The sequence below is a fragment of the Neopelma chrysocephalum genome, unplaced genomic scaffold (genome assembly GCF_003984885.1).
Source record: "Neopelma chrysocephalum unplaced genomic scaffold, ASM398488v2 Primary Assembly neopelma1_59, whole genome shotgun sequence".
NCBI classification, from domain to species: domain Eukaryota; kingdom Metazoa; phylum Chordata; class Aves; order Passeriformes; family Pipridae; genus Neopelma; species Neopelma chrysocephalum.
In genome coordinates, this window is record NW_020897714.1 from 3,103,506 (window position 1) to 3,127,768 (window position 24,263).

Here is a 24,263-nt window from a genome sequence, read left to right on the forward strand (position 1 = left end):
GTATTTTTTGACTAATATTTGTTCAAACAATTCTGAAGTCCCTCTCAAGATTTCATACAATCTAATTGCTCACGTACCCTCTTTGCTCGCACTTCGGTGTATTCTCCAATTTCACTTAATATCCAGCCTCCATGTGACTGGAAAAGCTCTTAAAAATTGGTCCACTTTTAAGGTCATGGGAAAAGAACAGTCAAGTCTTCTCCAATCTATATATTTCATTGTAAGTGGTAATAGAAAACTTTCATAAATCAAACCCTAAAGCATCCCAAACTCTGCTTTCCCATGAATGAATTCCAACACAAAAACTGCCTGCCTGTGGTCTGCAGGACTTCAAACACAAGGTGTGTTAACATGAGTGCCATGTCCAATCTCAGTCATAATGACACAGAGAGAGACTATTGCTAGTCCCACTGCCAGACACTAAGTAATTCCATGCTGCAAGAAGTTTGTTCAGTGCCAGCAGAAAAAGAGGCAGCTCCACTGTAGAGGCTATCCAATTATGTGTAATTTTTCAGGAAATGCTGTAAAAATATTTTCCTTCATGAACCTGTTCTTGAGCTGTGTATCTCTAGGGATAAAATATTTTTGTTCTGCATGGCATTTTTTTTTTCTGGTGTTTCATGATGTGACGGGTTTCAAATATTTGGTGATTGAAAGATTAAAATGCATAGTGTAAAGGTGTTAGAAGGATGATGTGTTTGTTTGCCGTTTTCTTGCTTGATTTTCCTTAAATAGGAAGAGGGCAGAAGCATTCAACTAAACCAAAGCAAAAATGTGTTTTTTCAATGTTGAGGAAATACAGACTTACTTGTTTACACTGGGAATATTCTTTAATGAAGGCAACCCTCGGAGTAATAGTACATATGAGGGAGGCTGAGGCTGGAGCTATTTCTCCTAAGGGAATTGTGAATTAATAGGTGTTCCTCTCTTTTCCTCTAATTTCTTTCTGCTTGTAGGAAAAATTATATCTGCGCTGTAGCTTCAGTCCATGTCATTTAATATCCTAGACTGGTCCCCCCTTGGGATGTAGGGGAAGCAGGAAGAAGGAGTATATTTAGAAAAGGAGATAGTTTGTCAAGAATTCAAGAGCAGTTTGATCAAAACAAGACCCCTGAAATGCAATGGATTCAACTGAGATAATTTAAAAAATGTTTTCTAGCAACTCTGCACTGCTTTTGCTGCCCCCTATGGTTTCTGGATTCAGAGATGGAAAAATTACAGTTTGCCTTACCAAGCCACGGTGTTGTAAGAAATGAAGAGTGCCAAATAGCCTGTCTGTGCTGATGGCTGTCAGTGGGTCCTCAGAGAGAGAGTAAGAGAAACTGAACAAACCCCTAGGGAGCCTTGCCAGCACTCAGCACTGGGTGGCCCAGCTGGTGGCCCAGCTCCTGGTGCTCTGCCTCCATGGCAGGGAACACCTCTCCTCCCTGGGGAGCTGATCTGGTGGTACACTCTGGCCTCTTGGGTCCTCTGTCCCTCACCAACTCCCCTTTCCTCTGCCAATGCAGTGACCCTACCCAGGAGCTTTTCATGCCTTTGGAAATGTGCTGCTGTGCTACCCCCTTGGAGGGCAGCGCCTAGGGAGGAGGCAGATATTGAGCCCCTTTTTTTGTCCTAAATTTTACCTGGTTTAGTTCAGAAGAGGTTGTCACCTTCTGCTGTGCCAAACACCTGTTCCTAGAAAGCACACAGTCACAAAGCCATCTAACAGAGTTCTCACATCGCTGGGCGTAAGCCATGTATTCATTTTATCTGCTTTTTCCCCTGGGGAAGTAGTCCAAAGCCTGAAGTGTCATTAGGAAAATTTAGAGGAATACTGACAGTTCTTGTTTTGCAAATTGTCAAATGAACCCATTTTCCACCATTGCTGGTAATGTCTTTCATTATGCCTTCAATGAAATTGTATTGACATATTTATGGTCTAATAAAAAAAAAGATACCCCGGAAAAGCAGTTTTCAGAAGGTGAAATGTTTTAATAATGGTTTCATAAATTATTTTGATTCTTTTTTTTGGTCATAAACTTTGGCAAAAAGAACATCATATTATTCAAAACTGCTAATGAAATGATCTCTGGACTGTGCCATTTAAATCCTCTAAGATGTATTTTCTCCTACCTCTCCTTTATATTCAATGTCCTTTATTTTTGACACCAATGGGGAGCTGGCTACAATGTGTTGTATCTTCTTCCCACACAGACCATTTATCCGCTATTATATTTTCCTATTCTCTTATCATTGGGAAAACAGCACTTTGACATACCATTTTATGGTTTATACTTTAAAATACCCACCTGATCCAGTTTTATTGTGTCCTCGGTTGTTGAATTCAGCATGAGTTAAAGTAGGGACTTTAGCATCTGTTTTGAAATTGTTAGGGATTAGCCAGAAAATTTTGTAATGATTCTGATGAGCATCTGTCAGTTTTTTTGTGGGGCAGTGGTGAGAGCTTCCAGATAGACTGTCATGTCTGGTGGATCTAGATCTGGACTCTTCCTAAACCTGTGATCCAATCTGTTAATTGTACTCATTTGCATGAGTGCAGTTCTGGTTTCAGTAGTAGATGATGTATAATCTTTCTCAGTATTTTTTTCCTTTGTAAACTCATAAAATGAGTCTGACTGAGAGCTATGTATTTTCACTTCACTTATATGAGTCAGCCAATTGCTGAATCCAGCTCAATTAACATCTGAATTGGCTTTTATGAAAAAAAAAAAAGACTATTGGTTCTATCCCAAAGGTCACAGCAGACTAAGAAAATAAAGGTCATATTGTATCTTGAATTCAGGATGTACAGATGTTATAAAAAGATAAAATCTGAAACCCAGAAGGGAAAGGAAGATGTATTTGCAACTATACTATGTATATGTAAATGGTAACACATGATTTACTGGTAGTATCTTTTTTTTTTTCTTTTAACAAAGAAATGTCATAAAAATAGGCAAACAAGAAAAAAACCAAAATGGACCAATGCATATCAATACGTACTCAATCTCGCTTAAATATGCAACTGGGGGAATATATGCTAGTTTCTTAGGATATGGCCAGTAAATATATGGAGCCTTAGTGGCAACTTTGGATTCTTGGAACATTAGTTCCTGTATCACAGATGAAAATAAGGATATAAACATCAAAAATAAAGAAGAGAAATGATACATATACCCGTGAGATCTCTGTGTAATCCAAATCAGTTGTCTGCAAGAGAGTTAGAAAATACTTTATGCATTCAGGGAATACAGCTTTCCATCAGAGAAATAAAATAGATATATCTAGAATGTATCAGCTTTGGTCTCGTATTTCCTCTCTTTGGGGTTTACTCTGATGTGATTTCATAGTAGCCATACTTTTTTCTTTGAAGCTCACCATGCTCAGATGCAGGGACAATGAACATTTTGGAGGCAGAACTCTTGGCACAATTTTTGCTCATGTTGTAATTTTGTCCTGTTTCACATTTCCATCTCCTTCACTGCCTGCTGTGACTTCTGGCTTGAGCTGGGGCTGAGCAACTGCAGAGTTCACTGTGTTTGAGGCATGTCAAGTGCTGAGCTAATGTATAATTTCATCCTCTGTGGGGTGGTGGTGGGGGACATGTTGGCACAGAGTACAAGGAGTTTGGCCCATTTTTTTTTAGCAAAGATGTTTGTGATAGTCTTTGAAGTTTTAGGAAGGGGTTGTCATTTAAAGCTGTTTGTGGCTCTTACAGATGTATTTGTCTATCTGCCTGTTTGTTCAGGCACACTTGTTCTATCTGCCTGTCTATCTGCCTATTTATTACCAGCAAACATCAGGAGTGGAGCTGCAATGGCTTACCTACTTATCTAAGTGTCATGCTTACATATGGGCAACTTGTCATTTTATTTGATCTTCTGAGAAACTCTGTCCCTCTGTCCCTTCAGTAGGACTGTGGACAGAGAGCTGTGTCCCTAGAACCTCTTCTCTGATATAACTGCTGCAGACAGACAAGCAGGGCGCAGAGTTTTACCTAAGAATTAAGGCTGCACAAGAACATGTCTTGAAAAAACCACAAAATCTGAAGTGCAAAAAAATCCAAAATTGAGAAAACATTCAGACCTCTTGCTAGAGGCATCACCTAACATAAGCCAAGTACAGCTGCAGTTCAGGTATACCATCACATCAGTGACCTTTAGTGCAGTGATAATGCACCACTAGTCAAAAATCATAAATTTTGCCATAAAAAAAAATAACAACAAACCAAGCTGATATCTTCTGTGTATTCTACTTTACCTAAACTCATGCTTCTAATATGTTTTATTAAAATATGTAATGGTTTTTAGACCAAGGGACGATTCACCATTAACTGAGACCACATACAAACTCATACTGAAATCTACCCATTCTCTGTTTCTTGTTTACACTCATAATATACACAGCACTTAAGTGAATGTGGTCTCCAGGTGTCAGTGTGGGATATTTTGTTCAGTCTCACAAAAGAGAACTGTAGCTGAGGTGGAGTAAATGAGCTCCTAAGATCACATGTGATGCCTGCAATAGGAACAGGAGCTGCACTGAGTTTCTCTGGTAGATTATTAGATGTGAGACTGTCCTTGCCAGAACAGGCCAGCATCCAATGAGGACAGACTATGAGGTTGCTTGTGGTTTAGCGTGTGCATGTATTTGAAGACTAGTTTACAACATAATAATTCAATTCACTTATGGAAACCATTAGTGATTTTCAGAGGATCATAAGAGCATTGGAGAAGACTTAAGTTTTGTGTCCTGTGTTCTGGTCTCAAAATCAGAGGCAATTCTGCAACAAACAGGACTTGGCTTCCACATGATATCTCATCTGAGTCTCAAATAGAGATCTGTATGATCTTAAAGCAACACCTTACATACTCATAGAAGAATAAGTTTTAAACTGAGATATATGCTTAACCTCAATTACAGGTTGAGATGCTGAATTTCTCGTCTTTATTTTATAAAATGTCTTCTGTTTCTTGTGACACAGAAATATGTAAAACATAAACCAGAACACAAATGTAATTTAGCATAATGTATTAGAAACCTATACAAACTAGGTAGGTCAGTTGTCACCTCTAAAAGGCCTGGAACTGATTTGTTTGTCAGAATGGTGTAAATATTCCTAGAGGTATTCTCAGGATTATTTTAAATGATGAATTCATAAACTAACAGACTTCGTAATGTATGTGCAAAAAAATGTACTCAGTATGTAGTGTATTTCTTACTAATTTGCAGAGGCTGTTCTATTTCCTTCTCAGGAAACACAGAGTTTTGAACTTAGTTGTTAGCTAAAATTTTAGTGCAAATTTTTAATTGATCTATTCTAATGTCTACTAAATTCTATATTGTTTATTAGTTTTTCTAAATAATTAGCGATCTGATAGTACTCATGGTCCATTTTAGTGCTGAGACTAATGACATCTGTTATTGGCATCTTAAATGTGTCTCAGGCTATATCAAAGGACAGTACATTTTTCATTTAATGTGAAAATGCAATAGAAACAATCCCAAGGCTTTCACAGGATTGATCATTATGTTGGTTAAAAAGAAGTATCTTTTTCTTGCATGTTATTTAGTTTCAAGAGATGATAACACAAGAAAATGAAGTTTTTTTTCTTACATAGAAGTAAATATCAACCATTTGATGAATCATTGCCACAGGTGTAGCAATTAAATTTCACTCCTCAGTCAGTTTGTTTTGAATAAAAATCTTGCACAGTTCCTTACCAGTGTTTCCTATATAGCTTTGGCTTTTGTCAGGAATACTGGAGAGTTGGAAATGCAGGTCTGTTTGTTCTCCTGATCCATGAAAGAGGAATTGTACTGTGAGGGAGTTTGGAAAAGAAGGGTAACAGTGCAAGAAAGCAAAATTTGAATCCATGCCTGACTCTATGAACTTCACCTTTATTCTTCATTATCCACCACAAAAGGTGAAGTGTCTTTGTGTTTGTTAAATCATTGGCCTCGGTCTCACAGTTGCTATTCAGGATCTGCAGCCGTGACATTGCAGCTCTCTGTGAAGCTGAATTCAAAACACCCTCACTCTGGCTTAGAGAGCAAACGAAAGGCTTGGGTCAACTAATGGCAACATTTGGAACAAGAATTTAACTGGTTGCCTGAGGATAAAGGGGTTTGTATTTGCTTATTGATCCCCTGAGACTCCCAGGCTGGTCCACATCTCATGGGGATGGCTAAACTTTGCTATGGATCTGAAATAATGTAGCTAATGTAGCTGGACCTCGTACCTCTGACCTTTCCTGGTCCTCCTTGTCAGACTGAACTGGGTATTCTCCAAACTGCATTTGGGGCTGCCTTTGCCAAAACCCATGAACCAGTGCTTATTTCGTCAATCCTTTTTAAGTGCCCCTACTTTAGACCCCTCCGCTTATATTTACAGCCCTCACATTACAAGTGTGAATTCTCAAATAACAAACAGTTTTCTTTCCCTGTAGACTTAGTATGCTGTGGCATCTGTAAATATCTGCCCTCTCCTGTGAGTCTAGAATAACACTGTAACATGTACAGGTCAGCTCGGGGCACAAATCACCAAAACTACCTACATTAGGAGTTCTCTCCTGGTTTTGTTTTTGTTTTAGTGGAACCTGTATTTTTTTCTAAAGGAATGCCTGCTCCTCACAAGTCCTCTAAAAATCTCCCTGAGGTTTTCTATGTGATAAGTTGTCTCTAAAATAATTTCATGAGTAAAGTTGGTAGAGTATTTCAGATATGTTCCTGCAGAAAGAGTAGGACCATTCCAGGAAGAGGGTTGCCTCGATCTGCTGTCTAATAACGCTTTATCTATGATAGAACTTAGCATAGCTATGACAGGATGAATAAATTGTTCTCAGTCACCTACCAGTGGAAATTTCTCTTCACATCATCACTTTAAAAAGGAAGCAGTTCCCCTAAAATGTTAAATTGATGTTCCAGCTGAGAAAAATAACAGTAACTTTCAAAAGAGAATTTGATTTTTAAACTCTTCTGGTTTACTAGCTGGCAGCCTTAGGTATCCACAAGTATATCCTGAATACATAATCAGCCTAAGCTGAAACCAGCACAAGTTTTACATCTCTCTTCTAAATACAATTCCTACAAAGGGTGCTTACACTAGAGCAATACACAGAATCACTGCACAAACTTACAAAGTGGTCTGAAACCCTTTAAAGGGTAGTGCTTTTGAGTAAATGACATTCTCCAGAGTTGTAATGTCATGTGGATAAATGCCTCATTTACTAACTCTGAGGGGACCACAAAGATCTGTTGTTGTAAAAGTTTGATTTTCCATTTCTTGGGACTGAAAAGTAGAATAGAGATTTATCCTAACCTTGTTGCAGAATTGACAAATCATTAATTCCATTGATTCTCACCGTAGTGCAATTTATTGAACCTAAGTCCATTTGTATTAGCAAAAATTACATGTCATGGTGAGGAAATCCCTCTTCTCATGCTCTTGCTTTTATACTTTCACCTTTATTTATTTATTCTTTTTAAAGCACTGTTGCATACTGTTGTGGGCTTAGAAGCTTCAGACAAAGATTACCAGGGAGACCCTTCTGTTGAGTCATGAGGTGCAGAAAGGACCCCCCTTGCTTTCTGAACTCCTTCTCAGAGAGGAGTCTAGGTGCAGCTGGATCTAATCCTAGTCCTAGACGTGGTTAACGGTTTATGTCTAATGGATTATATAGGTGTAATTGAGCCTTTGTGTGACTTTGTCTTGCAGGATTAAGGATGGCAAACCAATAAAGTATTTAAATTGATGATAATAATGATTAGACTAAAAGACTTTAATCTCAATCAGTTACTACACAGTATAGATATTTACAATTACAAGTACAATTACTTCATGATTTTAACAGTGAACTATTTCTTAAATCAATAATTTCAAAGCTAGCAAAATAATTAGTAAGTAGAGATTGATGTTACTCTGTACTAATGACTGTGGCCAAATATCTTTCACTCAGCCTCCAGGTGTAACCTTGAGGTGTGTCCTTACAGGGATGCTAGAAATCCCTGCCATTAAAAAGTGGGACTGTGCTTTTTGTAGTATAAAGTGATTGACTGTCAGTCATATGTTTCTAGCCTAGCTGTGTCAGCTCAGCAGCCTTCAGCTCAGCAGCTTTAGATAAGTTATCAGTACTATCTCTTGTTGGTTCCTTTATCAGGAACTTTTTCTTCCACATCCTCACCAGTGACAGTTTCTGTCAGGAAACATTCTTTTTCACATTCTTGGAGTGTTTGACTTGGGGATTGTTGAGTTAGGCTGGTCTCAGCACTCTTCAACAACAAAAGCAGTATGACCTCCCTTCTCCATCCATTGATGCAAATAGGGTAAAGTTTGAGCTGTTTCACTCCCACTTAGGCAGAGCAGCCTGCTACACATACCTTGTAAAGAACCTGGAGTAGTAGATTATCATAGAATCATAGAATCAGCTGGGTTGGAAGGGACCTCTGAGATCATCAAGTCCAACCCTTGATCCACTACCACTGGGGTTACTAGACCATGGCACTACGTGCCACATCCAGTCTCTTTTTAAAAATCTCCAGGGACGGAGAATCCACTACTTCCCTGGGCAGCCCATGCCAATGTCTGATCACCCTCTCTGTAAAGAAATTCTTTCTAATATCTAACCTAAACCTCCCCTGGCACAACTTGAGACCATGCCCTCTTGTCTTGCTGATAGTTGTCTGGGGAAAGAGACCAACCCCCACCTGGCTACAACCTTCTTTCAGGTAGTTGTAGAAAGTGATGAGGTCTCCCTTGAGCCTCCTCTTCTCCAGGCTGAACAGCCCCAGCTCCCCCAGCCTCTCCTCATAGGACTTGTGCTTGAGTCCCTTCACCAGCCTAGTTGCCCTCCTCTGGACCTGCTCCAGGACCTCAATATCCTTCCTGAGGATGAAGCCTTCTGCTTGTTCTTGTCCACTGTACTCAATGCCCTTTATGTCAAAATTGCAAATACATCAAGTACTGAATGAACATTTGCCAGCGTTCATTTGGATTTGGGAGGAGCAAAGGACTGCATGCAGCAGGCAGACCCACTTCACTTCCACCCCCCACCTCCCCCAGCCTGCAAACTTCAATGATGAAAAGGGCTTTTGAAGGGTGTCTGACAAGGGACAAATTTCCTTTTTTCTTGATTTAAAGAAGAAAACACCTTCCCCACTGCAGCAGGTTTTTGGCCCTGGCTGGTGTATGTCAACACAGCTGCAGCTGGAGTGGTGGTGATGCCACTGGTGATGCTGGCAGGGGGATGCTGCTGTGGGGATGTGCTGTGCTTCCACTGGAGCTCAGTCTCTGGATGCCATGGAGGCACATAAAAAGAGGAGGGTTAAGGGAGATCCTGATTAAAGTTCCATTTACTGATGCTCCTCACCAATTTATATCCAAGTGCTACTTTGCTAATTAATGACTGCTCATGAAGTGCCATGTGTCAGCAATGAATCACTTATTTTTGTTGCACTGCAGTAGTACAGTGCTAATGAGCAAGGACAACTCATATAATTAAAGTCTAAAATAGCCCTGTCGGTAGGACACAATCAAGTGTTTATATCTTGCTGCAGTGGGTGGACCAGAGTGTATCACTTTTCTGTCTTTGCTGGTTATACAAGAAAAAAAGATGGAGGGTTGAAAAAATTTGGGGTAGTAAATATTTTTTCAACTGTAGTAGTACAAGGAATTGACTTTAATTTTAAAAGAACTAAAATTCTGCCAGTTACCTGTGTCTGCCATAATCTTAAAATAAGACTGTCTTAATTATTGCCTCTAATGGGCCTCATCAAGCTCAAAACTAATTAAAAAAAAATAAACGGGAGAAACAGCCTGGATGAAATGGGGAAGATTAGTGCAAAGTTACAGCAATATCTGTATTTTGTTTCTTCGCAGCTGCATGTAGGTAGGAAAACTGAGAAATGAGGACAAGCCAGCTGTGAATGTATGTAGGCAGCTGTTCATACTTTAAGCAATACCTTGAAAAACCTGCCATTGAACCAGTAAACAAGCAAATAACATTTCTCCTGTTTGACCTGGTCAGTGCTAACACAGCTGAGGTCTTCTATTTTCATTCATGAGAGGTAAGATCAAGTCTCTGGAGAATATTTGGTCCATCCATGCACACTGCATCCCTTTCCCCACGGTGTTATACATCACAGTCTGAACCACTGATATAGTCCACTAGTTTTCCCCACAGGAGGGAAAAAAAATCGTATGTCCGAGAGAACAAGTAGAATCTATTAGCCAAAGTCCCCTATGTTAGTAGTGACATGCACAAATGACATAAGGCCATCTAGGTTTCCTAGATGCAGCAGTAGGAAAACTGTATCCCATCTCCTCTGTCAAGGGATAAATATGTCTCTTGTGGACGCACTTATTCTGATCAGGAGGGAAGGGGAGGGGTATATGTAGCCTATATTGAAAAGATAAGACAAAAGAGACTTTATGGAAGGCATGGGAAGAAGAACGGACCTTTTATTTTAGTGCTTTGGATACAAAATATTTCAATGTTTAGAATTTTAAGTTTGTAATGAAAAACAGTTCTGTGAAAAATTGATGCATTCCTTCCCACAACAGCCCCTATGATCTCTCCACCACTCCCTTTTACACACAACTATGTGGGAACTCGAGTTTCTGTGAAGGAACAAAAAGCCTAATCAACAGTTGTGACCACTACTGCTGAAAAAGAGCAATAAAAATGAACATCCATTTTCCTTGGAACAAGTTCTGAATACTTTCTCAGTGTGAGCAGACCTGATCTTGCTGCTCAGCAGTAAGAACAACTAAAGCTCTCCCATTACTGCTAGCATGACAGATCAACATTTGTCCTCGATGTTGTCTGTAGCAAGCACTGGATAGACCCTTTGTATTGGCCCCATACAGCTATTTTAAAAAAATCCCATGAAACGAGAATCTTTTCTGAAATGACTTCTACAAATTCTCAGAAAGCTTTGTGAGTGCCTGACAAAAGCAGTCACTCTGGGGTATAAAGTACAGTGGGATTGCCAGCTCTGTGTTTTCACAGGCTTGTTTAGGAAAAATACTCAACTTGGGTTGAGTAGGGAAGACCTTAATCTCCTTATTCTTGAGAACACTGCAGCCCTCCCCACCTAAAACTTGCTTGAATGTTAAGCTATGAAGGCAGATGTGCTGCCTGTATTTTATCCCCTTCACGGTCCTGCTGTGATCTCCAATGACATCCTGACACTGGACAGTTCCTCAGTGATAAATGGGGAACAATTCCTCTTTTCAACATCTGCTCTTCCACTTTTGTTTAGCTCTTTGAAAGCTCTTTGTTTGCATTGACAAGACTGTGGTGAGATCGTGAGAGAAAACCTTGGATAGAATTAATTTAGATATTTCTGATCTCTTGAGTTTGCTTTTGGGTAAGTCAAGGTTCTGTATAACTGCAGAGTGGAGGCAGGGATAAAAGTATGAGACTGTCAGAGGATCTGCAAAATGGGCACTTCATGATTTTAAAAAACATGCACTGTTGTGGAACAGAAGTGTAATATATGCTATTAACATTAGTGTCATTGAACAGCCTCTAAATTGCAGATTGGTGGGAAAATATTGGTATGAAAACAAGAGAAAATGAAAACCGTAATAAGCTCTCTGCATAAGAAGGGTAATCTACAGTTAAATATAAAAGCTAAACTGAAAAAATGTGAAGGATGAGACATATTTCCTATTTTAAGGCTAAGACTGATGCTCTGCCTCTAACCCCCAAAGCTGTGACAAAAACTTAATGGTGTGAAGCAGAGACTCCACATCAGATTTCACTCTGCATTCCTGGCTCTGGATGATTTATCACTTGCAGCCATTCTGTTTGCTATTAATTAAGTACAAAATTTATTTTACTTCTGTAAAGTTATTATATACAAAAGTTAGTAAGTTAGCTTGACTGTGCTCCACCCCCTATTGAGCTTGGTTGAAAGTGAAAACAAAAGGCCTTTATTTCAGCTGCTGTAAATTCAAGTTCCAAATGTATTTCTTTGCATTTGTACACTCATAAAATGAAAACAGGCAGCCTGAATTCTCTGCTGTAGGTGTTCCAACACTTGTTGTAAATGTGGTTATAAAAACTGATTACTTTTTAACAAATAACCTGCGTGTATTATAACATAGCCAGGAGGATGGATATGATCTGGATGATATTACAACAGAATTCCATAATTTTTTTCCCCCCTGACAGCAGATATATGGGCTTCACTTTACGCTTTGGAGAACAATGAACTATTGACCACCAAATAATGGGAGAGCAACGTTTGATGTTGAGAAAACCCCTGCTAGAAATGCCCTCTGGGCAACAGTAATCAGCACAAAGGTGGTTCTTGAAGCTGACTGCCAGCCAGGCTCTGTCTGTAGCTCTGATTGCTTCGGAAATGTCAGTAATGTCAGCCAAAATGGGAGGCTTGTGCAAGAGGAAGACAGAGCATCTTGCTGAGCTACGGCAATAACAAGTTTGTTGCTAAATGTGAGCTATTACTACCCACAAGCACAGATTTCAGAGAATGCACCCCTAGACACAACTTTCTTGGTGACATGTCTTTCCTCTACTGGGAACTCAGATAGACACATACCGATGGGAAGGAGCCTTTTTTTTTCTCTATCACCTTCTGTTTTATTCCTCTTTTCCTTCTACCCAGAGAATAATAGAGTATTTCCCCATTTTCTTTTTCTTAATGGCAGGTCAAAAGAACGAAAGATAAACCCCAGTAAAGCAGCCCCAGAGTCTCTGGGCAAGTGGATGTCTTTCAGTTCAAAATACAATGAAATACAAAATACAACTGCGATTACTGATGAGGCTTTTTATTCTCCAGTCAGATGACTAAAAGGTAAATGCTTCCCTCTTTCAGTGATATACTTCAGTACAGTGATGGTAAATTGAAGACAAGATGTTTTTGGGTGATGCAGGGGACCAGACACTATTCAAACATAGAATGGAGAGGATTTTGTCTCTCCAGGAGTCTGAAAGTCCTACCTGTTAGAGAGTTCCTGTGTGAGTGGAGATGTGCAGTGTGGGTGAGCTGAGAAGGGATATCAGGGGCATAAGAGACAGTGGGAGTTAGAAACCACATGTGGCTGCCAGTCCTTTTGTCTGGGCTGCAAATATGCATCTTGTATCTATTCTTTCCTATGAGAATCTCAAGGGTTCTGCTGCAATGCTGCCCCAGCATAATGATGCTGCACAAAGGAGAAATCTAGTTTTTATTCAGGATAGAGGTTTAAGCATTCCTGTCTAATTCCATTCCAAATGGCTGTTTGGCAGTTTCTTGTGCTGAACTTCTGAAGAACTAGTCCATACAAGGTGCTTTGACTAACCACTCTGCTCCTGAAGCCATCCCCAAAATTTAAATAACCCGGATCATCCTTCAACTCCCAGTTCAGCTCGTTAAGAAGTGTGGGTCCCTGGGACCAGCAAACACAGCACAGGATACCTTGTATGCAGTGCTATCTTTTGTATGCTGATTTTAACAGCTCTCTGAAAAAGAGGTTCAATTACAGTTTGCCTTGGAAGAGGCTTTCTTATGAGCTGCTGAACCCTCCCAAGCACCATTTACAGGCCAATGCCTGCCAGACTTTGATGTTTGCTGGAGAAAGTCCAGCCCATGGACAAGTCACCAGCTCCAACTCCTACTGGAGAGGCCAAGCAGCAGACGTGCTGTGAGTGCAAAGAAGCACCTGGGGGCTTCAGAAAGATGGCACACCACCCAGAGAGGTAATCTTAATGACTAAGAGAGTTTCCCACGGCCAGATTTGCTTGCTTTAATAAAGTAAGGATTTTAGCTGGTTGAAATGAGGGTACATGGTGGGAGAAATTTAGTCTTGATGGAATATTCTTATAAACATTTTATTATTACTTTTTGCACTGAAGTGTTCATTGTGTCTCATGAGAAACATCGTTAGACATTTTGACATACTTTTTATTCAATTCAGAAATTAACAGTGTAGTTTTAATGAAGTTCAAATAAACCCAGTATGAATACTGGGATACAAAACAATTTTTTTGTTCAAAAATCAAGAAGAAAATGAAGCAAAAGCATATCTGAAGATTACAAAGATAATTTAAAAGAAAATAAAAAGATAATGAATGAGCACAGCTATCATTCCCCTGAATATAATGAAATGTGTTTTATGACATTTGGCTGTAATCACAATTAGCAATACTCAGGGCTATTTGCTTGGCTGTGTGTGCAAATCTGAATGTGTGTGTATGAGAAAGTAATAGTGGCTGTACAAATTAATTTCTTGTGAAGAGCTGATTGCTCCACCTGTTATAGTCTGTCTACATCCTATATTCCCATCAAATGTTGCTGATTAGTTCACAGAATGTAATTGAAGAATGAAAATAGAGAGCAAAATGTCTGATTTATAGGCTGAAATGGTTATGCCTAGTGATTTTTTTTAATGCTGGTTTAAATATTCTGTTATTAAATTGATTAAATAATTAAATGCTGCTATAAACATGTCAGATGGTACTGACATCAATTTTCTACTGCTGAGTGGGACCCTCATTTACTTGCTAATATAGTGAATATTACTAAAGTTGGTGCTAGTCTTGAACAAGATTGCTAAAGAACACTAAGGAAAGAAAGAAGGGATAAAAATACCCTCTGTACACACTTGTCAGTGAAAAACATAGCATGGACAGATCATGCTGTTTGTATATGCTTTATTTGTGTTAAATAAAAGAGTTTTCTTTTTTAGGTTGAGCAGAGCTGAAAGAATAACTAGTTCTAAAGGTAAAAGATGATTTCAATGATTCCTTGTTTTCTTTAAAAATACAATCACCAGACCACAAGCTGCATTATTTGTATGTTTATTCAGTTGTAGAACTGAATCTATATTTGAGAAAGCATGAAAAGTTAAGACAGGAAATCCCTAGATCGAAACAAAGCCACTTGCTGCAAATCACAATGTTAGTAAAGCAGATAAAGTAAAAACTGTTTTTGGGAAAAATATATAAGCTGATAAAATCCATGTGGACCTGCGGGAAATTAACATAGCAAACTATTATAAATATTGTCAGCTACAGCAAGAGAAGAGGAGATCCAGCTGTCTCACTCCCCACTCAGAGCTGAGACACTGCAGGTTTGAAGCATCATAGCTGACTCCCTTTCTTCATATCTGATGGCAGCTGAACTGTATCTGTATTCAACCCTTTATTCATTGTTTGCCCTGAACTTGCTTGAAGTCTATTTAAGCTGTGCTAATGGCTGTAGTCTAATTTAATGAATAATCTCCTGGAGATTCACAGTTGTTGTCTGGGTTTACAAATTTTTTAAGAAAGAGAAAAACTTCTACCTGCCTTTTTGATGGTGTTCTGACTTCGACATGTTATTTGGCCCACTCACTATTCTCCACCAGTATGCAGAGGAGAGGGGGTAGCACTTTGTATATCATGCTGTGCTGTTTTTGTCTGGGGCAGAGTTAATTTTCTTCACAGTGGCTAGTATGGGGCTGTGTTTTGGATTTGTGCTGAACATTGTGATGATAATACCGAGATGTTTGTTATTGCTGAGCAGGCTTGCACAGAGCCAAGGCCTTTTCTGTACTGCCACGCTGGCAAGGAAGTTGGGGGTGTGTGGGAAGCTAGGAGGCACAGCCAGGACACGTGACCTCAAATGACCAAAGGGATGTTCCATACCATATGACATCATATTCAGTATATAAAATAGGGGGAAGAAGGAGGAAGGAAGGGACATTTGAAGTGATGGCATTTGTCTTGCCAAGTAACCATTATGTGTGATGGGGTCCTGCTCCCTGGAGATGGCTGAATACCTACCTGCTTGCCCATGGGAAGCAGTGAATTAATTCCTTGTTTTATTTTGCTTGCATGTGTGGTTTTTGCTTTCCCAGTGCCTGAATATTAATCTATGTAGAAAACATGTTAAAAGAAGGTTGAGGAAGTTAAGTTCATTGATACATTGCTGTCAAGAATATGACTACCTTGCCAAAAGAAAATGGTTCCTTTGCTGACATAAGTCCCCTCTCAAGAGGATGTATTTCTTGGAAAGAGATACCACGGTCAACAAATTTTTCAAAGTAAGTTGAGAATTTTTGTTGCTGTCCTTTGCTATGATTCTGGATTTTGTATATCTCAGTTTTTAAGGGCTTTCTGGATGCAGTGTGTGTATTTTGTCCCTAAGACTTCTTTTTCTCAATATATTCCATTAATTTAAAAGAAAATCTTATAAAAGTAACAGGTCAAATACTGAAAAATAAAATTATTTTTCAGCAGTAAAGAAACTGTAGAAAGCCATTAGATCTCAACGACAAGTCAGTGACGATCACTACAGAAGATATACTTGGAATGGACATTCTCACAATTCAAGTGACTGTCTTTACTCCAAGTCTTAAAAATGATAAGTGTCTATATAGCTGCAATGGTTTGAGGGCTTTTTTTTTGGTAGAAATTGCTATAACTAAAACCAGATATGATTGGAATTTGGAAGGCAACATTTGTCATTACTAAACATGTTTGCTTATATTTACAGTTCTAGAAGAAGTAGCCAGCAAGGAAGGTTTCAACTTGAAACAAATCTGCCGTGTTGTTAGAAGACATCATAGTAGGTCCTCTAAGATGCTCTTTTTCTGTCTTATAAATACACTTTGGCAATTTTATGTAGTGCAGGGAGAGCCAGATGTAAGTATCTGTACATCTCAGTTCATTCGGCACTATTTGATCTGAGAATTGTACTTTGGTGTACATTTTATTAAATGCAAAAATGGAAAACAGAGAAAGCTTCTAAGCCCCGTGTCAGTGAACCACACAGTAAAAGCACAATTATAAAACTATAATAAATATTTATGTGCTTAGTACATATGAGATATTCTAAGATTCTATATTGTAAACTGCACATGCATTGAATAACAAAAGACTGAATAGCGAGGCATGTTCTGCTTTGTAGATTACTTTAGGCTACCACAACTCATCTGCTTTGGAAGCAAGATTATTTTCTTTTGCTAAAAGTGAATGTTTTAAGATTCTCATGTGCATGAAGAATTAAACACTTACTTCTATCTCACCAGGATATGTATATGACATGGTGTATCCAGAGTCAATTTATTCATGTGGTATATAATTGTCACTTTTTAGCAAGTGGAAGTTCCAGTCCTTCTATGAACAAAAACTATATCTCTTTTGTACTGTTTACTAGGCTTACCCTGATTCTTATTCTGTCAAAAAAACCTCTGAGATATAAACTCTATTCCTCTGCGGAAAATAAAAACTCTATAACTTTTTGTTTGTTTGTTTGTTTTCTTTTTGTTGTGAATGAAAATAAAGAAGGTTGAGAGATAATTCTGGGAGCTATAATCATAGAAATGTATTAATGAAACTCAAATAATTCCTTTGAAGACACTTTTTAGCATATATTTCAGAAAGGGAGCAATTTGTGTGATGCCAACCAACATTAATTGAAATTTCTGTGCTTTAATAAATTCGCTTCACTTACTTGATCCTTTAAGTGGCTCTCCCATTAAGTGGCTGAACTTGTTAAGGGAATGGTGTGAAGCTTGTGGTCTCTGCTGAGTTCTGTTTATATGCTGGGTCCATTGATAAAAAGAGAAGAGCTGCCCATCCACTTACGGTGCAAATATGCGGCCTCCTTTCTGTGAAAAGTGGGTGGAGAAAGAAGGCTGGAAAGGGTGGCTTGGACATATATTTCTGTAGAGCTTGGTCATGCCATTCTCTTAGTAACCTGATCTCGTTCATGCAAGGACCTGAGCATGTGCATGATCTCCATATGGCTAAACAAGGATTTTAGGGTAAAAATGCGCATTTTAAATGCAGAATCAAGTCGACAAAGATACACTAAGTATGTGGTAAACAGTGGCTTGAAAGCAGCTGACTACAGCATAAAAATACATCAGGATATGCATCACTGGCAGGAATCTTTCAGCTGGATAAGGTTGGATAGGGTATTCTGAGGGGATAATCTAGCCCCTTGTCATCACAAACCAGGATGTGTTTCTATCATGTGGGCAGATTGGTGGTCATTCCCCACATGACAGGGAGATCCCTGAACCTCAGCCATGTATTCTCCTTACATAAGTTGTGTTTCCAGCTGGATAAGAGGACACCACATAGACCTGGCCATACAGTGCAGCACAGAGCTGGCACCTGCCAGCCAGCCTTGGTGTTTAGGTTATGTGGTGAAGGTATTTCCTTCTGGCTACATGAAGACATGGCATGGGGCTATAGGGAAAGTGGGCATCAGGGCTGGCGAAAAAACTCAATATCCCAAGAGAAGGGTTGGGATGAGGTCTGACACCCAGGCCCAGTGAGGAGGCAGCACTCTCCCAGGTGGCAGCTTCATTCACCTTTTAGATGTCAGCATAGTTCCCTAGGCATGCTGTGCCTGCAGAAGCACTCAGCCTGTGTCCATCATCACAGCTTCTCTCTGTAGGTATCAGTTGAGTGAGGTCTTAGGGCATAATTGCTACCAAAAAAAAAAAGGCAAAGAAAAATGGTAGCAGGGCTGTGGTCTACGCCAACTGTCAAAACAGTGGGGCCTTAGGAGTTACCTCAGCCATGAATTGAAGCTATCTCTATGGATAACTTGAGGGAGTCAGTTCACACTGGGTAGCAGGGCTTTTAATGTGACTCATATTTGAATACCTACAGAATATGATCTCTTTTCCAAACATGTAATACACGTAGAATTTTACACTATATATGTCCTATAATTGGATGTCACCTTTTTGAATGCAGCAATAGTTAAAACTGTTCCTGAGCATAATTTTTAATGCTTTCTCTGAAAATCACAACTACTATTGCAATTCTGAGCCCAGTTATTAAACGAGTACCTACCATTCACAGTAATACATGTCAGAGGGAGGCAAGAAAAGGATTAGTGTTTCGTGCCAACCTGATTCAGTAAGTGAACTCAAGTTACCTAAATCACATGAAATCCTAGGGTAGCTCATGTGCTTTAAGCTAGGACATCCAAATACCTTGCTGGGCTGATAGGCTTAGGCTTAGAGAATTCCTAAAGGAATCTGAAATAATTTCTGTTTCATATAGTGACTGCTGACATTAATTATTTATATCTTTATCTTATACTGAGAAATAGAAGAGTTTCATTTGCAGATTTGTCATCTGTGTGTTAGAAAAGAACATGACTTAAATAGCAACAGGGAATCTCCCTGAGATAGGGGCATATCTCAAGAACAACCACTGATTGATGAGGCTTCTGTTGTGCAGAAGAAAAGCCAAATTGGCTCCATGAAGAGAAAAAAATCTACAAAACCTACCAGCATCTTGTCAAAATTAGATAGATTAAGAATTTATTTACTTCAGCTGGATTTTCACATTTAAACCCATTCTGTTTGATTACCTATTAATAAGCAAATGCTTTCCCCTCACAAGTACCTTTCCTTTCCACAGTCTTCCGTCCTGGCTTCTCAGAAAAAAAAAAAATGAAATCACAGCATTTTAACTCCCCAGTGCCAAATTTTAGGTATAGAATTCACTAGGAGCATATAAATTATTTGCCAGTAGTGGACATGACTGGTAAAGAGTCAGGTGCCAAGCTGCAAACTTTTTGACTATCTGGTTACCAGCTCCTAAAGTGAAATACTTAACTCTCCCATACACTGTGCCTCAGTGGTAAAGGAAGAGCAGTACAATGAAGTGGAAAACCAAGCAGAATTGCTCACAAGAACCAGTTCAGAATTACCCAAGAGGAACCCATTCAAAGCTGCTTTTTCAACATCAGTTTGGAGCTCTGGTGCTGAATTCAAGGTGATAGAAAGGCACCACCATCCTCAGCAAAAATTTTTCTCTCTTGGATAGTCCCTGGCACCCATTTGATTAAAGAAGGGGACTGTCAGCTCTTTCCTTGAAATTCGGAATTAACAAGACACATTTATGTAAAAGAGAAAGTCCCAAGGTCAGGACCAAATTAACGGCATTGTCTCTCTTCTGAAGGTCCCAAGCACAGAGCTACAGCCCAGGCAGAGCTGCACCATCACAGAGATCCCTGTGACTGCCATGCCCTGCTGTTCTTCCCATTGGCTCCAAGACACACCTGAGTGGGAAGAGCAGCAGAACGCCCACTGATAGCAGCACTTTTTCTCCTCGTATTTAAGCAAAAGTGTCTCAGTTTCACTACTTTTTTGTCAACATTCTTGAAAAACTGTTGGTTTGAACTGTTGCAGCAGATATGGACTCAAGTCCCTTCTGGGTGAGGAGGTCCCAAGTTGATAAGGATTTTGAAGAGGAGGATAATAAGTGGCTTTTTATCTTTCTGTTAGAAATTAATGGCAGGAGAAGCCCTGTTTGACATTTTATTAACCAGGCGCTGGAGGGTGCCCTCTGTACTTGTGTCCTTCCCTGTGCAGAAATAACTTCAGTGGGAATTTTGCAGTCTTAGTTTTCAGGGATAGAGTCTTATTCACCTGCTCTTGTCCACCTCTGCACTTTTTTCTTCCTTTTTTCTTCTTTTAGACATATAGAGAACATCATTTCAGAGGTTTATTTCTGTCTGTATTTATGTACTGTACCTTTTGCATAATTTGCATCATTTGAGGCTGTTTAAAAAAAACGCATTACTTTTGGGAATTGAAGCATGGAAGGAAAGAAAATTACATGTTTATCTTTATTTGATTTCTTAATTTGAGATGCAGGGATAAGTTAATTAATTGATAAAGAGGTTTTAGATTTATCCCATTAGAACTTAGGGCTGGGACTGCTGAGCAGTTAACTATTTTTGACGTGTCAAGAACCTGAGAAGATTGCTTTTTGTTACATATTGGTTTTTTCTCACTTCAGGCTAAGATACTTTTATATTTGTTTTAATATTTTGCAAAGTAGTAGGAATGCTAATGGTAGCTAACAGGAAAGGATCTCTGCTTCCAATAGCTTACACTGACTGATTGTTTTGCTGAGAAAATATAGCAATGGTTTTATACTATGATTACATAGCTCTGTTTCCATGCCTTCTCAATGGTGTGGAGACTCAGAGTTCTTGCTAGATTCTGGTAAAAGACGGGTAAAGATCAGCTGATAAGAATTAGTAGTAGTATCATAGAATGCTAATATTGCCAATAACTTATAATTAAATTTTTGTCTGGAGATAATTATTCAGAAACCCAATCAACAAGCAATGACTCTGTTGTGCTAAGTTCTGTATCTGAAAATTTCAGTCTAAATATCCAAGTCAGACAGATAAGACATTCATGCTTAATTCAATGTTCTCTCTGCTCTATATGTTTGGCAGAGACACTTAGTCATAGACAGATGACTAAGCTAAAGCATTTATGAGATGCTCTGAGGTTCCCCCCTAGCCAAACTCTTGCTCTGGCACAATTCTCCTTGTGTCATTCAATTTCTAATCCCTTTCCAGGCCAGTAGTGCATTAGCTATGTGGTAGAAAAAATAAAAAGTATTTTCATATTCCATTCAGGTATCAAGTTATTTAATCAAAACCCTAAAGAGTGAAGCCCAGATTTGGTTTGGCCCTTTATACTTAACATAACCTAATAGGGCTTTATTTCCTCCTCAACTACCTGATTGAATGCAGCTGCAAATTATTCTGTTTTTAGCAAAGCATTATTTCATCTTGGGCTCGTGTTTCATATCTTTCAGAATGAAAAGAAAAAGGAAGAATTTTTTTCAGCTTATTTTAAAGACTCGCTTAGGTAAGCTTTATGACATACCTGCAAGAGTTGAAACAATACATGTCGTGAGGAGTAAAAAGACATCAGTGACATTTCAAATTGACCTAGTCACAAAGGGAATATATTGCATAGTCTAGTTCCTCTCCAACCATAGAGGATTACAGGGTAATTTGGGCTGGAAGAGGCCTCAGGAGGCTTCTAGCCCAGCCTCATGCTCAAAAGTTCAGAACAGATTGCTCTGGGTTGTACTTGGAGCGTGTGCTTCAAAACCTCCAGGAACAGAGGCTGCACATCTCCTCTGGGCAACCTGGGTCCTCTGCTTGGTTGTCCTCATGGGAAACATTTCTTCTGTCCAGTTTGAACCTCTATAGTTTCACTTAATGTTCTTTGTCTCTCAGCCTCCAGACACACTCTGCTGGGAGAAGCCTGTCTCCATTTCCTTGACAAGCTCCCTGTAGGTGCTGGGGGCTTTTCTGTGGTCCCCTCAGAGACATTTCCGCCTGGTCCCTCACAGCCTGTCCTCACAGGGCATATGCTCTGTTCCTGATCATTGTGGAATCCCTCCACTGGACTCGCTCCAGTTTGTCAATGCCTTTCCCATATTGTGGAGGCCCAAACTGAATGCAGTGCTCTAGATGTGGTCTAACAGCTGCTGAGTACAGGGAATAATTGCTTTCCTTGGTCTGCTGGCTGTGCTCCTGCCGACACAGCCCAGGGCACTGTTGGTCTTCATTGCTGCCAAGGCTCACAGTGGGCCTGGGCTGACCCACTGGCACACCTCCTCTGCAGAACTGCTCACCAGACTGCCTTGTTGAAAGGGTTTATTCCTCCCAGGAGAACCACATTGCATTTGTCCTTGCTGAATTTCACAACATTCTTGTTGGCCCATTATTTGAACTTGAATTCAGGCAGGGCTGGAAATATACTGGGAAACAATTGAAAGGATATGATTGAATTCAGAGGTTGCTCTTGAATCATTCAGGACAGAAATTTAAATACATTAAAGGGAGGAAGGATGTGCAAAGGGATTTCAATGAAATTTTGAAATACCTTGAAATACCGTGACTGAATCTTTCATCAAGCTGTGTAGGGCATTAGTGTAGTGCAAAACCTGCTGCTGTATAAGCAGAGCCCACAATCCTTTGACCAGGAAAAAATTCATTAGTTGCCACAGCATGGAGCCCTATATCTAGCAACGGAGAGATACATGAAGTGCACATCAGGTGTTTGATGAGGCAGTAGGAGATGTTGTGTATGTACTCACACACATGTACATACATACAACGTGTTAAGAGTAGGACTGACAAACTGCTGATGGGACAGCCCTGCACATGGGTGGGAGCATATGCCTAGAAAATCCCCTACTTGTCATAGCATTTCATTAAAATGCAAATGGAGGCCTGAATATAATATATTTTAGGTCCTGAATATAAACCAAGTTACACAGGCATAACCTGTGTAACCTCACTGTTCTACTCAATCCCTAAATTAGCCCTTTTTGAGGGTTATTTGGGCTTAAGGATGGACATGAATTTAAAATGAAATAGATGTTCTAATTTTTCATGTAAACAAGTTCTTATTTGATTTTTTCTGTAATTATTCAGTAGCATGAAAATTAAAGACTATATTCCCTTTCAAAAAACTGTATTAAATATTTCACCTGAATGACTTGATTATATCATTTTAATGAATACAGAAAAAATGCATCAGCACAAAAAGTCATTAATTATAACATGGCAGAAAACCACTGAAATAGACAACAATGGTTTTTTAACACGTTAAAGAACTCTTTACTCAGACTATCACAAAGCCATCTTGTGGGCAATGTATTTACCAGTAATTCATAAAGCCCTCTCAGTGCTTTACATATCCCCCTATGAATTTCAGTAGGAATCAATCCTACTAAGGCTGATATATTCCACAGTAGCCTGTGTACACAAAAGACAGAGGAATTTACTTCAAGAAGTGGTTCCTGGTTTCAGGAGTCATTTCTCTTTTCATAAATGCAACTTGATCAAAACTGAAGACTTTGTGAAAGGAGATATTGCATGCAGAAGAAAGTCAAAGAGATTCTGAAAATGGATACAGTTTAAAGCCACATTGGTACTACCAGCTACTGCAGTCCTTAAAACTGAGGATTAAGTTGTATGTCTGTGTGGATGATGCATTTTTAGCTCTGCAAAACTTTAGACATGGAGTTTTTTTCCTTGGATGCCATTCCTTTCTTGGTCCATTTGTCCAATAAATGGACAGCAATCAACTTCCGGAAGAGAATCTCAAAAAATAGGTAATATCAAGTGCCTGAAATCTGAAATGCTCCCAACTACTCGGAGAAGAGAACTTCTGAAGAAAAAAACTGTGACACTGTCCGGAAAAACATCCTGAAGAATGAAGAGTGAATGCTGATTTCTTGCAGAAAATGTGGAAGCAGCATGATTTTTTTGTCTTAATAGCTTAACCAATTGAAACATAGTAGCAAGACTGTGTCCTGTCCAAAAAATAAGTAGGTGTGGTTTAGAAGCTAGGAGATGATATCTGTAGTTAAAAATTCCCAAATAGCAGTATCATTTTATTCACCTTTTGATTCCTGGGGGTGTTTGTTGGGGTTTTTGTTTGTTTGGTTTGGTTTTTGATTTCTTGTTTGTTTTGGTTTTGGGTTTGGGGGTTT

At 39.2% G+C, this 24,263-nt stretch overlaps 1 protein-coding gene across 1 annotated transcript in view; it reads left to right on the forward strand.

Annotated features, from left to right (window-relative positions):
• TPH2 (tryptophan hydroxylase 2) overlaps window positions 1–16,519 on the forward strand; it is an 85,555-nt gene extending 69,036 nt beyond the window's left edge. The window contains exon 12 of the mRNA XM_027680769.1: window positions 16,468–16,519. Within this exon, the coding sequence (XP_027536570.1) occupies window positions 16,468–16,473 (6 nt within the window). The 3' untranslated portion in view covers window positions 16,474–16,519. The remainder of the gene's footprint in view (window positions 1–16,467) is intronic.
• The last annotated feature ends 7,744 nt before the right edge of the window (window positions 16,520–24,263 follow it).